Source organism: Pezoporus wallicus, unplaced genomic scaffold, assembly GCF_028554395.1.
Source record: "Pezoporus wallicus isolate ANWC-B61680 ecotype Strahan unplaced genomic scaffold, APGP_CSIRO_Pwel_v1 contig_8047, whole genome shotgun sequence".
NCBI classification, from domain to species: Eukaryota; Metazoa; Chordata; class Aves; order Psittaciformes; family Psittacidae; genus Pezoporus; species Pezoporus wallicus.
Window position 1 is genome coordinate 3,450,710 of NW_026639548.1, and position 16,110 is coordinate 3,466,819.

General features: G+C 40.7%; 1 protein-coding gene across 10 annotated transcripts in view; it reads left to right on the forward strand.

Moving 5' to 3' along the window:
- The window catches only part of RIMBP2 (RIMS binding protein 2), a 136,395-nt gene extending 120,691 nt beyond the window's left edge, over window positions 1-15,704 (forward strand). For 3 of the 10 annotated variants that reach the window (XM_057414911.1, XM_057414917.1, XM_057414916.1), the window contains 8 exons: window positions 1,299-1,416; window positions 4,437-4,589; window positions 7,445-7,629; window positions 9,756-9,924; window positions 10,641-10,744; window positions 11,383-11,454; window positions 11,609-11,743; window positions 14,130-15,704. In XM_057414911.1, coding sequence (XP_057270894.1) covers window positions 1,299-1,416; window positions 4,437-4,589; window positions 7,445-7,629; window positions 9,756-9,924; window positions 10,641-10,744; window positions 11,383-11,454; window positions 11,609-11,743; window positions 14,130-14,318 — 1,125 coding nt within the window. In that variant the 3' untranslated portion in view covers window positions 14,319-15,704. Of the gene's footprint in view, window positions 1-1,298; window positions 1,417-4,436; window positions 4,590-7,444; window positions 7,630-9,755; window positions 9,925-10,640; window positions 10,745-11,382; window positions 11,455-11,608; window positions 11,744-12,322; window positions 13,411-14,129 lie in introns of those variants that run through there. The other 7 variants (XM_057414915.1, XM_057414919.1, XM_057414912.1 and 4 more) reach the window with 5 other exon arrangements.
- Window positions 15,705-16,110: the final 406 nt, after the last annotated feature.

The following is a 16,110-nucleotide window of genomic DNA, read 5'->3' on the forward strand; positions in this document are numbered from 1 at the left end:
TCGCTTTTGTTAAAAAAGCTTCATTTTAACTGGAAAAATGTTTCATCAGTTATTTTTTATTTGATTTTTTTGATGTCAAGGATGTCATTTCGTCATGTTGTTTTTATTCACCTCATTCCCAGAATTTTCAGGATATGCTCTTTATCATGAAACATCTCTGGACAAGAATCAAGATTCTCTCCCCAGTGTGACAGTGACCCAGATTTATGGAGTCACAGGTTTCATCATATTTCCATTTTCTACCTTATCTGCACTGTCACTACTTTGCCTTCCTTTTTAGACCATCTCTTCTTGCCTTTGAAGTTGCAGACTGCATCTCTGCATGAGAATGCAGGCAAACAGCTTCTTCCAAAGGGAGAGGCCAGGGCCATTCCATATCTTTCAAGGATGCCTCTGTGTGATCTTGCCTATTTGCATTTCTGTCCATTAATGTATAGAAGAGCCTCCACGCTTTGATAGACGCATCCTTAGGCTTCCCTGCTCCCTAAAGACCAAAGCAAGTTCTTTACCCTCTCAGTCTGCAACAGTGGAAACCTCAAATCTAATGTGTAGAAACCAGCTGCCTGCTCTTCTAGCCTAGCAGTTTATGCTGAAATGATCCTTAAAAATTTCACCCACTGAAATTGGTGCCCAAGCTGAATTAATCTCAATGACTGCATGATAAATGCTCTGGAGAGCATTAAAATAGTACCATTCGGTTATTAAAATAGCAACACTTCCTGCAAGGGTAGTGAACAGAAAGAGCCAGCTGTGATGTGAGATGAAGTGTCTACACTCCCTTCTACATATTTCAATGACCTTTAAAAGGCTTTAACAACTGAAGGCCATTATAGGAAAGCAGTGTGCTCAAAGAACAGAAGGATGTACACTTGTTCCCATGCTGCAAACTGGACAAAGCTATAGCTGAATGCAAAGAAAGGCTTGTCTTTCAGTGCAGGCCAGTCTCCACAGCTCTCATGACTGATTGTACTGCTCTTCAGGAGATTGTAACATCATCTTAGCAGCAACAACAAAGGCAAAAGAATATGTCAAAAATTATTCTTTTCTTTTCTTTTTGTTCTGATGTGTGACTGCTGGTTACAAAACTCTGCCATAAATCAAGGAACCATTTTTTCTTTTGCAGGTTTGCAAGGCAACAGTATTTACTTTTCAGCTAACCTTTCAGTTAAAAACTAAGTTTAGTTGCCTTTAGAGCTTATGCTTCCAAATGTGATTGACCTGATTAATGTCCGACCGTGTAACCATAATACTGCCATGCATGTAACTTACAAACCTGTTTTTTTGTTGTTGTCTTTTAGCTTTTAGGTAATCCATCATCTGCAGGACGGCCTGAAAGGGTGGAGCATGCAGGGCGAAGGTCCTCTCATGGCAGTGCAGTGCCACAAAGGTCTCGACCAATGTTGGTCCCTTCCATTGGTTAGTTGGACAGATTGGTGCATTTCTGTTCTTTGCAGCTCAGAGTTGGGAAGGTGGTCCTTAAAAAAGAAACATCAGACACTTGTCTTGAGCTGGGGTTCCTCTTAGTTTAAATGGGATGAAATGGAACTAAAACCATCTCCATCTAAATATGAGTGTGCCGGGGTCTCACAGGGGGCTGAATCAGTAGCCATTGACATCGCTGGGAGTCTTGTCATTGAATTTAGTGGGTATTGGAGCTTTTCTAAGCTTGGTTAAACTTAGATACTGTTTGATTTTACCTAAGAAGAAATTTGCAGGCAGGCTGCTGTAGGGTCAGTAAAATGAATGTACCCATTCAGCCATCCATTCAGCCATCCATCTTTCCATTCATCAACTGTCATTTTGCATTCACTTTCCATTTTCTTGACTACTTTTTGGAATTCAGATGGGAAAATGGAAGCTGTTAAATGTAACAAGTTTGTGGAACTTCCATGCATTTACTAGATTTGGTATTTCCTACAGAATCATCCCTATTCTGGTTTACTAATGACTTAAACTATATGCTGGTGTATACCTGAAAATCCAAAAAGTAGTGCAGAAAAGATAATGGAATCAAGACACTGTGAAACAAATACTTATCTGTTAAAACTTGCACTCTGTACTGACAAATAAGAAACATTCACACTGAAAACCAGAAAACACATGCAAAAACCAATGCAGGAAGAGTTCTGTGAGCTATTAGCAGAACTTTACTCCATGAAGAGGTAAAGTTGGTCTGGTTCCTGTCCCTAACCTGACCTTTAATTTGTGAATACAGTAGGCAATGTCAGGCAATTCTCACCTGTCATTTCTGTGAATAAGAGCCATCACAAATGGGAATTACCAGAAGGGAAGAAACTGATCATTAAGGAATGCTTTCAGTATTAAATATTATTTTTCCCTTTCCATAGAATCCTCCTAAAATGCCTGTACTGTAAATTAAAAGCAAAATCCTACTGGTGGGCACAACTGTTTGATATCTAATAAATAATAATAATTATTGAAACCATAGATCAAAACACACACAGAGCTGTCATGCACGAAGCTGTCTTACTGTCTTCAATGTAGAACAAGTGTTCAGAGGCTGATCATCATCCCACACCCTGGTGTAAACCAGGATAATCTTCACAGATGTCAAGGAATTACTCTGCTATGAAATGGGGGAGAGTCAGCTTGAGGCTGGCTGTTGAGCTTCTGGTGACAGGTTATTGTTAGCTGAACCAAGTAGCTTTTGGGTGCTGCTGTGAAGAACATTAGTTTTTTGTGTCCCGTTTCTCTGAAAGCAGCCTTTTTTTAACTGAGGAGTAAGGAATTCTGGTTTACGTTTGTAATACTTAAAGCAAGTTTTGTATCGGAGTTCTTTCTATTATTTGCTAAAACATGTTTTTATGAATAGCAAGCAGATAGGTTTGAATTAACCCTTTGGGCTCCTTTTAATGTTCATTTTATTTAGGAAGGGAAGTGTTTAAATTTACCGAGGCTCACTTTGTATCAACAAAGTCAGGACATGGAAACCGCTAAGTTCTGACCTCACTGCTCAGTAGCTCAATAGCAACAGCTTAGGAATGAGAGACATTAATTACTGTGCTCAAACAGATAAATAGAAAAAAAAATCTCAGATTTTATTTCTTTCATTGGAAGTTAAGGAATGATTTGGTGTATTCTGTGTTTTGTACAACCCATTGGTGCTCTTTGGGGAAGTTCCATAAGAAATAAGTTAAAATTTTGTCTAATGCTGGTAACAAGCAAACCAGTGAGCAATAGGTACAGTAGCTAACAAATAAAATGGTTTGCTGTGAAGCTGTTGAAAGGCCTTAATGTGGTTTAGAGTCTGAATGCTAATTTCTGTCTGAAAGGCCAGTGATTAAAATTGTTGAGAGGTCTGTATGCGATACTTCTCACTTTCAGCATCATACTGTATTAAATCACTTTGAGGACAAGTGAAGCAAATGTAAACACTTGATAAAACTCTGCACAAAAGTTGCTTCCTGTAAGCCTGCTGAGAAAGAAAAAGCCTTGAAGATGAGAGATGTATCAAGAGTTCAGATGATGTGGTAAAAGTAGGGCACACAAAAGCATATAGTAGTGCATTGTAGAAACTTGAACCCACTGTTCAGAGCTCCCACTGACAGAGGAAGTTAACCCTGAATGAGGGCCACAAGTGTGGTTTTGGGAGAAGGAAGGTATTATAACTGCATCATGATAATATGTAGTTCCACAAACGCAAAGCAGAGTAAAATAAAGGGAAAGGAGGAAGTAAATACAACTGAGCCAAAGTTAAAACTGTTTAAATACATGAAACTGCTGCTGGTCTCAGCGTACAGCGTAAAACCACGGGTTCCAAATTTCTTGGCAGCAGCTTACTCTTTTCCATGCACGCCTGGGGTTTTTGCTGTGTTGTTCAACAAAGGGGTCACCTTAGTGATGGGAAGCTCTTAGGGCAGCTCTGGGAAGTTTAATTAGCAGGAAAGACTTTCAAAATGTAATGTTCTTAGGATTCAATGATCAAACCTTTCTCCACAATGTTCCAGAATTTATGTTCTTTGAGGTAATTTCTCCGTTAAGCTGTAAATACTTGAGTATCTTCTTGCAGGTAGGATTGAAGTAAATGAATTAATTTTTGTTTTTAGGTTGATACTTTAGAAGGTGAAACACAGTTTACAGTGCTCTTGACCTTGCAGATCTGGCAGGTAGGATTGTTTAAACCTCGTAATAAACGATGATTCCTATCCAACAACTTAACAAACGATATTTACAGTGTGTGAACTTTCAAAAGCATGAAATTCAGACGCTTTAAAAAGAGAAGGTGCACATTTCTGTGATACCCCTGCTGAAGAAGGATTTCTAGAGGCTGAGACATCTGGCAAAGCTTATGCAGTGTTTATCTGTCCTACTATATGCAAGTCAGAAACCAAAGGTAGGCAAAGCCTGCCCGCAGGAGCCTCCGCAAAGGCAACTATACAATATGTTTTAATAGATCATTCCCTTTTTCTCCATAGAAATTACAATGGACAGTAACAGTGAAGGCGGTCGGTCTCGGTCAGGTAGTGAGGGAAATATTTCACCTGTAGAAGAAGAAGCTTATTATCGCAGCATTGGTGGACACAAGAAATGGCCTCAGCAGCGTACCATGGCCTCTGAATCTAGATACGGTATGCCGAACGTTATTCCTCCTTTGACAGACACATTGTAGAGCTGCGTGTTAACAAGTGTGGGTTCTGTATGACAACATTGCATGCAATGCAGAATGCCAGGGGAACCTAGCTCGTGAGTCCTGTCTGCTCCCAGGTAAGTTTCTTCAGCTCAGCTGTAAGGGACAAACAGCCCTTAGTCCTCTGTCCTGACACTGCTGTGCAGCCTTTCCATACCCGACCGAGCCCAAGCCCAGTGCATTGCATGAACCTCTGTGAAGCTATGCTGCTACTAACGCCAGTCAGTATGTACTGTACACACCTGAACAGCATCCATCCATATGACCACATTTCCCCTTGATTCATACAGCCTGGGCAGGGACAAACAGTAGCTGGTATATCACAACCCAATGCCCTATAATAGGAAGCAGTTCAATGTTGCTCTGATTTACAGCTTTGGGCTAAACAAACGTTTGGGATCTTTTCAGTGACCACAGAGGACTTTGGCTGTGTCACTTGAAGACAAAAATTATTCTTATTTTTAGGGATAATTACATTATAATGACAAACTTGCATTGCATAACTAAGGCAATTATACCTACTACTGATAGTATTTGTTGCTTCATCAACATAGAAATCATCACATGATCAACATCTCAATTTTCATAGTTCATAACACACTAAATTGAAGTGAAACAGTTAACCCATAAAAGCAACCCAGGCCATATATAGAATTTAGAAACACATAAAGCATTAGGGTTTTTTTTGTTGGTATCTGCAATGAAACAAAAGGGGTCCTGAAATTTAGTGTAATCATAATTTAATGTTGAATTTTAAACAAATCTGACTGACTGCAACCAGATCATCAGCTTGTGTATGTTGGTGTACATGTGGTAAATTTAATGCAGCTGTGATTGTGACTGTGCATCAGTTGGGAATCTGGCTGGCTGCATCCAAAGACTGAACTTTTACATACACGATTCTGTGTGTATGTGTATGATACACAGCTTTGCCTCTTGAAAGCATTAGATAAGTGGCTGATGAGCTAATCAAGAAATTGTTTTCTGGTTCACTGAAGCAAACGTGACTGAGTCAGATTGTTACAGGCAGTGCTTTTACCAGAGACACCTTTGGCTACAATTGATGTTTGCAGCAAACCCCCAGTAACTGCACTTGGGGTTGGATGCACAAATTGGTACTTTTAATTTACAAAACACCCCTCAACGCACCTGGTGGGCCTGAGTACGACTGTAACCTGACTGTGGGAGAAGGGCAGAACAGGGGAGAATCCCATTCTTCGTGTCCCATTGCTTTCTGTCCCATATATGTCCTTCTCCGACACTTCCTTTCTGTGCTTTGTGCCTGCGTAAAGCTTCTTGGCTGGAATTTTTCCCTGCCCTTTTGCTGTTCTGCACTTTTTCCCTGTTCACACTCTTTCTTGCACTCTGGACCCAAGAGTTCATAGCTGTTCCCTTAAAGCTGTGACCCTCTAAAATTTTTTCCTGGTACTTTAAAAATATCAAATGTTAAATGCATCTGATGTAGGGGCAAAAAGAGAAATTTTACCTAAAATGTTCCATATTGAATGTTTGAACTGCTACCAAAAAATGGGAGAGTTCCATTTGTAAGGGGAGATTACAGTAAAAATTGTCTTACTATGAAAATTGGTTGGGAAGACTTTGATACAGTTGAACTACATTTCCATCATAATTCATAACATCACTTTCTCAATTGATTCATTGTGAAGGATCTTGTGAACTGGATGATAAGTGTTGACTGAGCAAAGAACAAAAGTAGGTGACCCGCTGAAGTGAGTGGGATGTGCACTGTAAGCCAAGTGTTTCACAAGCGGCTTGTGGTTTGGAGGGCTTTATGTCTGGGGAATTCGTATGTCTTGAAAGAGCCTTTTTTTTGGGAAGGCACTGCCACGTGCTCTTTCAAACAAAACTAAAAGCCTTTGAAACCTGTCAGTCAAACACTGTTTGCTGTTTGGGCCTGATTTTCTAATTCAGTTTTACTGCAGTCCATCCTTAAGTGTGTTGTTGAATCATGGACATTCTGCAAGACGTTTGAAAAGTGTGAAAGATAGGAGCCAAAATGCCAGTTCTGATTTTTTTATGCCCTAATTGATTTGGTGCCAGATTCCAGTGCAGTGTCAAGTGCAGTGTCATTCGGGGATGATCTTTCCTCAGGAGCCTGTTAATGCAGTTAAATACAGCCATAGCTAACTATTTCTGGTGGATTTTAACACATAAGTGTTTGGGTTGGTCTGGGGCACTGCTGGCTATGTTAACTATAGACTGTGTTTAAACAAAGTCATAGGCAGTGTATCTCCAACACTGAAGTAATAACTACTGAAATGTATTTCTTCTTGCCTGTCTGGAGAGAAGAGGTTATAACCATGTTTTAAACCTGGTACCTAAAACATGGTCTGTCAACACAGCTGGGATGGGTATTCTTGTGTCCATGAAGAGCAGAAGCAGCTGTGCTGGAAATCAGGTGGCTCCAAAGCATGGTTCTTTTTGCAGTAATGATAAAGCCTATCAGACTCCTCATACCACTCTTAACATGCTTCATTAATTTATGGCAAGCTCTAGTAAACCTAACAGAAATGGCTTTCTTACCTGAGCTGCATTCACATGTGTAAATGTCAGTGTGGTGTCAGGGATCAACACCACGTTCCGAGCATGCTCATCATTACATGCTTTTTAGGAAAATAACAACTTGCTAATTCAAAACCCAACATTGAGCTTAAAAGGAGGTGCAGTGAGGCACTGGGGTTTCACTGAAATGCCAAGCGTTTTTAACTGGAATAGGTCAAAGCTGAGGCCAGAACAACAGTTCTGAACTGTTCTTTTCTGGATTTACTTCCATAGATGGCTATGGTGGTCATGACCATCTTTCTCCAGATATTTATGAAGAATCAGAAACAGATCCTGGCACAGAAGATCTTTCTACTCGAATATTTGTTGCACTCTTTGACTACGATCCACTGACAATGTCCCCAAATCCTGATGCTGCAGAAGAGGAGCTGCCATTTAAAGAAGGACAGATCATTAAGGTGGGATCTAAACCCAAAGGAAAGGAAGGATCTTGTTGTACAAGCAGGTGTCCTTTGTTCCCTGTGGAGAAAGCAACTTGCGTGACTAGTGACTAAGGGGTTTATTCCTCCAGAGGTTCAGGCTGTAAATCTGAGTGGATCTGGAACCTAATATCTAATGCTAGTGGCTTAAAAATAGTTAGGGAATGGACACAAATCTCAGTGTTGCTATAGTTAGGGGCAGACTCAATTAGAGATTTAGGTGCCAAGACCAAAATTGTGACTCTGAAGCCCTCTATGCCCATTGCCACAAGTCCTGCAGGAAGAACTGCTTCAGAGAGGAACTGCTGTCTTTCCTGCAGAGGTAGTGTTTAGTGTTGCACCTTCTTACGTACTGGAGCTGCTGTACATTTTAAATGTCAGGCACTCCTTTAATTCATGGAAGTACAGAAGTTAGGTATTTCTCTTTCCCAGTCTTCTGAAGGTGGGAAAACCACTCCCTTTCCTGACTGTGTGATGTCAAACACACACTTCCATGCCTTGGAACTGGGCATGGAAGAGAACTCTGCTCTGTTTCAGGTGGCAGGGACAGTGTTCTAGCCAGCCCTCCAGCCCGGCTTGCCTCGTCATATGCTTGTGCAGCTGCAAGGCAAAGCTGTTCCATTTGCTGTGCTCAGTTTTAAACATCAGCAGATTTTCTGCTGACTCAGCAAATGTAAACATCTCCTCCAGCAGCCTTTTGTGTAATTGATGTGGTGCAGGATGAGCAGAAATGAGAGTGGCAGAAGGAGCAGCTGCTGCGGTCCAAAGGGGGATTGAGATTTAACTGTGCTCTGGGACAGAAGCTATAAAAATACAGGCTCATTTGTTGCATTGCCTATTTCAAAGATAAAATTGTAACTTGGGCTATTAAAATACCGACTGCCTTCCACTGTGCTGGATTGGATCCTAGCAGATGTCCAGGTCACAATTTGTAATGTTAGATATGTTACTTCCCTCCCTATGTCAGATAAGACTTAATGCCAAAAACATTAAGCTTGTTGAAAAGGGCTTGTTTTTCTATGCAAAAAAGTTCATTTTACTCAGGTATTTTAATTACTTAATCACAAATATGGACATGTTTGGCACTGAGAAGTCTGGAGAGATCCCACATCTGATACTAACTCAGTGCTGTTAATATTTGGGACCATGGTGGTTACTGTTGGATCTGCTGCTTTGAATCTCTCATCACATTGCTCTGGAGATGGGTTAGTCTTTTCAAGACACCCACTGTACGTGAGCTGAGCCAGCTGGGGGGGGGGGGAAGGGGGGGTGGGGTTTTTGTCCTTTTTTTTTTTCTTGTGGCACCTTTTTTTTCTTTGGGGGGGGGGGCAGTTTTGTTTGTTTTTTTTTTGTTTTTCCTGAGCAGAACCACTTGAGCCTAAATAAGGAACAGCCTGACCTGAGTCATCAGCGTGGCCTTAAGAACAGTGCTCTTGTTCAGTACAGGCCCTGACCCAGCCCCCTCTATCATTATCAGCCTTTATGGATTGACTGCGCTTTTGGAAGCTAAGAGAAATTTGGGCTTTACCTGTTCTTGCTGATGAATTTCACACTATTTTGATACCTTGGTTCACATCAAACAGCAGCAGAGCTCAAATAAGTAAATCCATCAAGTGTATTAACTGTCACACAGACATTTCTGATCTTATACAAGCAATTCTACTCAAAACACCACGGCTTTGGCACAGTTTGGCAAATGCTGCAGTTTGAAAGGAAATTCTGCTGGCTCCAGAGTTGGTGCCATGTGAATAATTCCATAAACATCAGTGTAATCCCATAACTATACTTTCGGCTCAGCACAGGGAGAAACTGGTGGCTTCTAATGGTGCTTTCTCAGGTTTTGTGCATTTCACTGCTAATGAAAAAAAGACATTTCTGTCTTGACATTGTGCTGATGTTTCTAATAATTCAGATTAATTCAGTCATAATTCAGATTAACCAGAATTCCAGTTCTATAGCATCAGCCATAGTAGTAGTCAAAAGGTAACAGAATCCCACATCTAAACTGTCGTCATCTGTCTATGCTTTAGTCACCATTTAACCTGCATCAGAATTCCAAGTGCTAAAACCTTTATTGACCAACATTATCGCTCTTCGAATAACAGGTTTATGGGGACAAAGACGCTGATGGATTCTACCGTGGAGAAACCTGTACAAGGATTGGCCTTATTCCATGTAATATGGTCTCTGAGATCCAAGCAGATGACGAAGAGATGATGGATCAGCTCCTAAAACAAGGCTTTCTTCCATTGAACACACCAGTGGAGAAAATAGGTAAGAGAAAATATGCGTACTTCACTGCTCCTGACTTTGGAGTGCTCTTAACGGGGCTGGAGCTGCTTTGCCTTTTGTTTTCACTATATGCGGATGCATCTTTTATAGCCCTTTACTACACTGTGGGATACCAGTCAGTATCTGCATGACTTTATTCAACTAATATTTAATCTTGGTCGCATCTTTTTATATTTTGCCAGTATAAGTGGATTTTTTTTGTTGTGCTCAGCTGTCAGTGTCCTGTGAAGTAGCTGAGAAATCAAAAGGACTTTAGCTTGGAATGGAGGAGAGGAGGCAGTTTGTGACAGAAATGTTGCCCTACCTGGTAATTTTTAACCAATTCTTCGGTTCTGGGATGTTTCTGAGAGAGCTGTTAGCATCCTACCCCCAACAGTTCACCTGCTTTAACACTTTAAAGCATTGTGTATTTTCTCTTTGGATTTAAATTGTTAGCCACTTAAATGAAGGAATGCTGTGCAGAGGATGCAGGAGACAGAGGGCAGGCAACTGTCCAGAAAGTATTTATGAAGTGTATGTGCTGTTTGGAAACCCTTACCTGTGTTAATAGGTTTGGTAATCTGTGACCCTTTTTTTATCACTGTGCTAGAGAGTATCAACACTGGGTGACATCGATGTGGGGACAAGTTGCAGCTTGTTTTCTGTTCAAAGTAACTTTAACAGGTTTCCTTCCCTTCCTCTCCTTGCGGCTGGAACAGAAAGAAACAGGCGGAGTGGCAGACAGCATTCGGCGTCCACGCGGAGGATGGTGGCTCTGTACGATTATGATCCCAGAGAAAGCTCTCCCAACGTTGATGTGGAGGTACTGACAGCCCATGGCTCTGCTCAGGGAGCTGCACCACTCCCTGAGCTGGTGTGCTCAAACATAGCTCAGCATTACAGACAGTGGTCAAGTGTTTTGGGACAGATGGGTGTGACAAGCTCATGGTTCCTGAGCAAGTAGATTTCTGGTTCCTGTTCAGTGAAAATCAACGAACAGGCTTTGTAGGATTTGTTCAATACAGCTCAAGACATGTTACAGTCGGCTTTGGATGTATGCTGTGCAATGTATCTGCATACCTATGTACAGAACACAATTCTATATGCAGTTACAAAGAGTAGGGAATTATTATTTTCCAATTATTGTTTTCAGATTTCTGTTGTATGTTCCCACATTTTACTTGCCACAGGAATTAAAAACATGTTACAAAACCTAAATGACATGTAAACCCATACAGTTGAGAGAAGCCCAGCTCGTGTCCCAGGGAGCCCTGGGGGTGTCTGGAACCCAAGTGGGAGAGGTGCTGGGGTTAGCAAGCTAAAAAAAAAAATACATTTGAAAAATAAAACAAAGGTTTTGCTCTCAGCAGTTTAATTCGGAAAAGTATTAATGGATTTAGTATTAAAAATGTTCCCTTTGCCGAGCAAAACCTGCTCTGTCACCTCTTTCCTTTCCTGCAGGCAGAGCTGACGTTCTGCACAGGGGACATCATTACTGTCTTTGGCGAAATTGATGAAGATGGGTTTTACTATGTAAGTTGGCAGCTCTTCAGTCACTCAGACTGCTACACTGTAAGAGAAACTGTTACCACTCCTCTTCCTTGCCAGTCAAAAGTATCTCCCTTTCTCTCTGGAGCCTACATTTGCTTCATTTAAAAAATTCACTGGAATTTTTATCCTGCTTCAGGGAGAACTTAACGGACAAAAGGGGCTGGTTCCTTCCAACTTCCTTGAAGAAGTGCCTGACGATGTGGAAGTGTTTTTGTCTGACGCGCCCTCGCGCTATGCTCACGATACACCGATGCGTACAAAAGCAAAAAGGGTAAGCACCCGAATAAGAAAATCTTCATGTTTTATTTTCCATTCCATTCTGTCTCATCTATAATTTAGACATTACTTTTAACATTTTAAATCCATCCACCCATTTAAAATTGTTTCAAATATATAAAATAAAACATGAGGGAAAATGCCTTGACTGAGCCTCCCACTAGCTCCTTACCGTTGTCAGTGGAGAAACCAAATTTACCATCTGATTGCAGTCGGTACATTACCTTCAGTTATAACTGGAGTTTAAGCAAGTAGTTACCTCGTAATGCTCCTAAGCTACTACTATTACATGCAGTACCTAGAGGAAGGCAAAAGTCACTGTGGAGGGAAGTCTGGACCAGACGTTCCTCTGACCAGGAACTGTAACTGCAGCTGACTGACAGTATTCATCTCTTGGTCCTTATGGCTCCCTGTTCCAACTGGCAGTAGTTAATTGCCCAGAGACTTGTCTTTTAGCAAAGACTAATCATGTTTAGAGTATCTCATTTTTGGTTTTGTTTCATCACTGCAATACTTTTATATATTATATATTTTATATATATTTTTATTTCTTTGCTCATCTGCTTGGAAACAGAAGAAGAGTGTTCATTTCACACCTTAATAAGGCAATGTAGCCTTCACGTAAGTGAGCAACTGAAGATACCAATAGAGATTTCAGTTAAGCTACCTGGCTCTCTAATGCAAGTCTTGAAACTTAATTGTGGGGAGAAAGAAAAGAAATATGTCTCCAAACCCCTTGGCCACAGAAGAACAGGCTCTACACTTGCACTGTACCTGGTCAAGTCAATCTAGTTTTTGCAGGAAACAAATCCTTTCAGAAGGAATCCTCAGTCAATTAGACCTCACTTGATGAAGGTCAGCGTTTGGAACATATTTCTTCCCAAGCTAAATGTTTGTTTCCATAGAAAGGCGCATTTGGTGTCTAACTGCCCTACAAACCACAGCTGCATATTGCATTGTTAGCCAAGCCGGGAGGGAGGAATTGCAAGCTCCTGTGCGGAGAGAAAAGCACAGACCCCCAGCCCTTACCGAGCACACAGATGAGCCGTAAGCCAACACGTGCGGTAGCTGCCGAGGGTATAGTTGGTTTTGAAACTCACTACACTCAAATCTAGCTACTTAAATTGTCTGCCTTAAAATGTGTTTTCCATAATCGATTATACCCCAGTTTGCCTAAGGCCAATGATTCAGCAATTCTGAAACCATCCCCTCACATGGTACAGTGTACCTGGATCTTTCCTAGAAAGAGCACGTTTGAAGTATCGGCAACTGTTTGGTTTACCAATGCAATAAACGTCTGTTACGGAACATGCAGCTCACTGGATGAATGCATTAGACTAAACATATGGTATCTTCAGGTGTACGTTGGGGTGCTTTACCAAGTTGTTTTTTTTTTCATTAGAATTAGACCTTGATTTAAAATCAAAGTAGGCTTGAAGCCCCTTTGCTTATCTCATTGTTGCACACGCAGCCAGTAAATTGTAGTGTTTTAACTTGAACTACAAAGCTAGCAGGGGTCCCCATGGCATGGATTCTACTGTGAAAATAGCATTTGAATTGGTAGTAGTGCATTTTGCCAGCCAGGCACTGTAGTTAGGGTAGGCTGAGTATGAGCAATTTCAGCATTTTCATTCAAGTGCTTTTGATGATTTAAAAAACAAAAGTAACAAAAAACGAAACTAGCTGTTTAAAATGTTTAGGAATGCTGTCATCTAACTATCGTACAAATGCTCACCTTCATTCAGCAACCTCATAGCTGCAGCACACACATCAAGCAGCCAGGGTCTTTAAGCTTTCTTTGATTGCAATTAAGGTTCATTTTAGATTTTGTTTTTTCTTTTTTCCTTTTTTTTTTGTTTTCTTTCAAGCCAATGTGCCATCTTCTCAATCTGTACATAAAGTTTGCTAGCCAATTTTAAAGAAAAGGCATTTAAAACAAATAATCATGTAGCATTTTAAGTCATTTCCTCTGAAATGGTTTGGCTTCTATGGACTGCTGATCTGTAGTAATTAACACACGTCTCTTAATTCCCTAGCTAAAAGTACCCCTCTTCATTTCTGTACTCTCAGAGTACTGAAATGCAAAACCAAAACCAGTTTTGTGGCTTTCGTAGCCAGAATTATGGCAAAAGGAGTGTCTTTAACTCCTCGTTTAAAGACGTGTAACCAAACCAGGGCTCTTGGAGTGTTTCCTATCGTCTCTACTTCCTCTCAAAATGTGTCTTTTCTGTAAGCCTGTACGCTGTTTTAAGCCACAAAGACGAAAGGAACCAGCCCTTTGTTTAAGTGGGTGATGGGACAAGGGATGTTATCAACGTTCTTGATGATAACAGCTTTTAAGCTTTCAAACATTCAATAAATTATAACAATGTACCTAATAGGTTCCTCCTGAGAATACAGGTACATCACGGAGAGCACCATCCCCCACAGTCCATCTCCATTCTGGGTCACCTACGTCACCTATGGGTTCTGGTAGTCCCGGGAGAGGCAGGGATATGTCCTCGAAAAAGAAAAAGGGGCTGCTTTCCAAAGGCAAGAAACTGCTGAAAAAGCTGGGTGCAGTGAAATGAGTCATGTTCTCCTGGACAACTTGTAAAGCTTCCAGTCTGTGTATTTATTTTTTCTTTAAACGTCAAAACTAGGGCTTTCATGACTATGCAGTGCAACTTCCCCAAACCTTTGCGTTTTTAACTCTGACATCAATACAATCATGGGAATTGCTTAATCAAAACAGCAAGAAAAAAAGAAATGGATTATCTGTTGCAAATATTTCTTTTAAACAAAATTGACTAAAATTTTGGGGGATTAAGACCAGAAGAACGTGGTTTTACTTGAAGTCAACTTCACACCTGCAACTCCACTGGATAAATCTCAGCCTTTAGTCTCCTTTAACCACGAGTGGGGCAAGAAAACTCTGTTCATTGACTCCAAGTGCAGAGATCACCCTACTCCATCTAATCTTTATCACTAACAGAAATGGTCTTGAAACTCCTAGTTTAATCAGCCTTGATGTTTTGCCTTATTAATGCACAATGATTTGTACTGTCTAATAAATATACAGCGTATACTTTGTATGTACTGTGTATTCAGCTGTCTTCATCTTCCCTCAAACATGGTAATTTAAGATCAAGTACTCTGTTACTGACTCCATCCACTGTCTGATGTAACTCCTGGGAGTTTGAAAGTGCTGTGCAAAATGCTTTCTTTTCTGGTTTTGCTTCTTTTTTTTCTTTCTTTTCCAAACCAAACCCCTTGTACTGATTTCTTTTGTCAACATTTTCACTAAGCTGAACTCAGACACTGTAAGTTATTCAGAGACTCACCTAGTTTCGACTGTACCACCTCCAGTTTTGGAGTTCCTGGTTCGATGTTCTAAATTAGGGGGGAGGAAAAAACAACAACCCACACCCAAAACCTCCACCACAACTACCCTTCAATCCCCAGTGATTTCCCCTGTGGAGGTACAGTACTAAGTTAAAGGCATTTTGATATTGATGTCAGATTGACCATCAAGTGCATGTCTACAGTAAGAAGTGAAAAACTGTGTTACATACCCAAGCTGTAGCCAGTAAAAAGGCTGCACCAGGCGATTATCAAATATCAGCTGCAGTATTGGCATCTTCAGCAAACCAATCGTACACACTGATGGCAGTCATTGGCTGGTACTATTTTGTAATTCTTGTCCATTTGTAAATTGTTTTTACTGTTTATACATACTTTTCAGACTGCCTTTCTTTTTGTAATTTCTGGAAGGTTTATAAATGAATGATCAAAGCTTCCCCATTGTGTCTTCAGATAATAATGTAAATTCCTGTAAGATACCGTGTGCTAGATTATAACAGTTAATTAAAGAAAATAACTGGCCTAAATTTGTGGTAAAGTACTGTGTGGGTGTGTGCATGTGTACAACTGTTGTGTATTATATTTTATATAAATAAATAATTTGATATTTTGTAGAGTGCAGTATGTTTCATGAATGAACTGTATCAGCTCCCTGGTTACAGTGTCAGCCTCCTACTCCCCTCAGGAAGAATTAGCCACCTGCCCAGGGACAGTGTTCCAGGAGGAACAGGCCACAACCACCATTTCCTACCTTTCGGTGGTGGATAAGGACGCAGTTTCCTACTGACCCCGGTGACAGAAACCAGATCACAATGAGTACCTGTAAGTGATACAGAACTAGGAAGAAATACTGAATCCTAATAGTGAACAGGGAAAGCTATCACTGTGGGACAGCAGAAGGACCAAAATATCTGTCACAAAACCCTGCTGCCTCTCTTCATTACAAATTCTGTGTGGAAGAAGCTGGTACAGTGCTGTCAGCCCAGGAAATTAAAAACCTGAACTCAACACAAGCTCTGG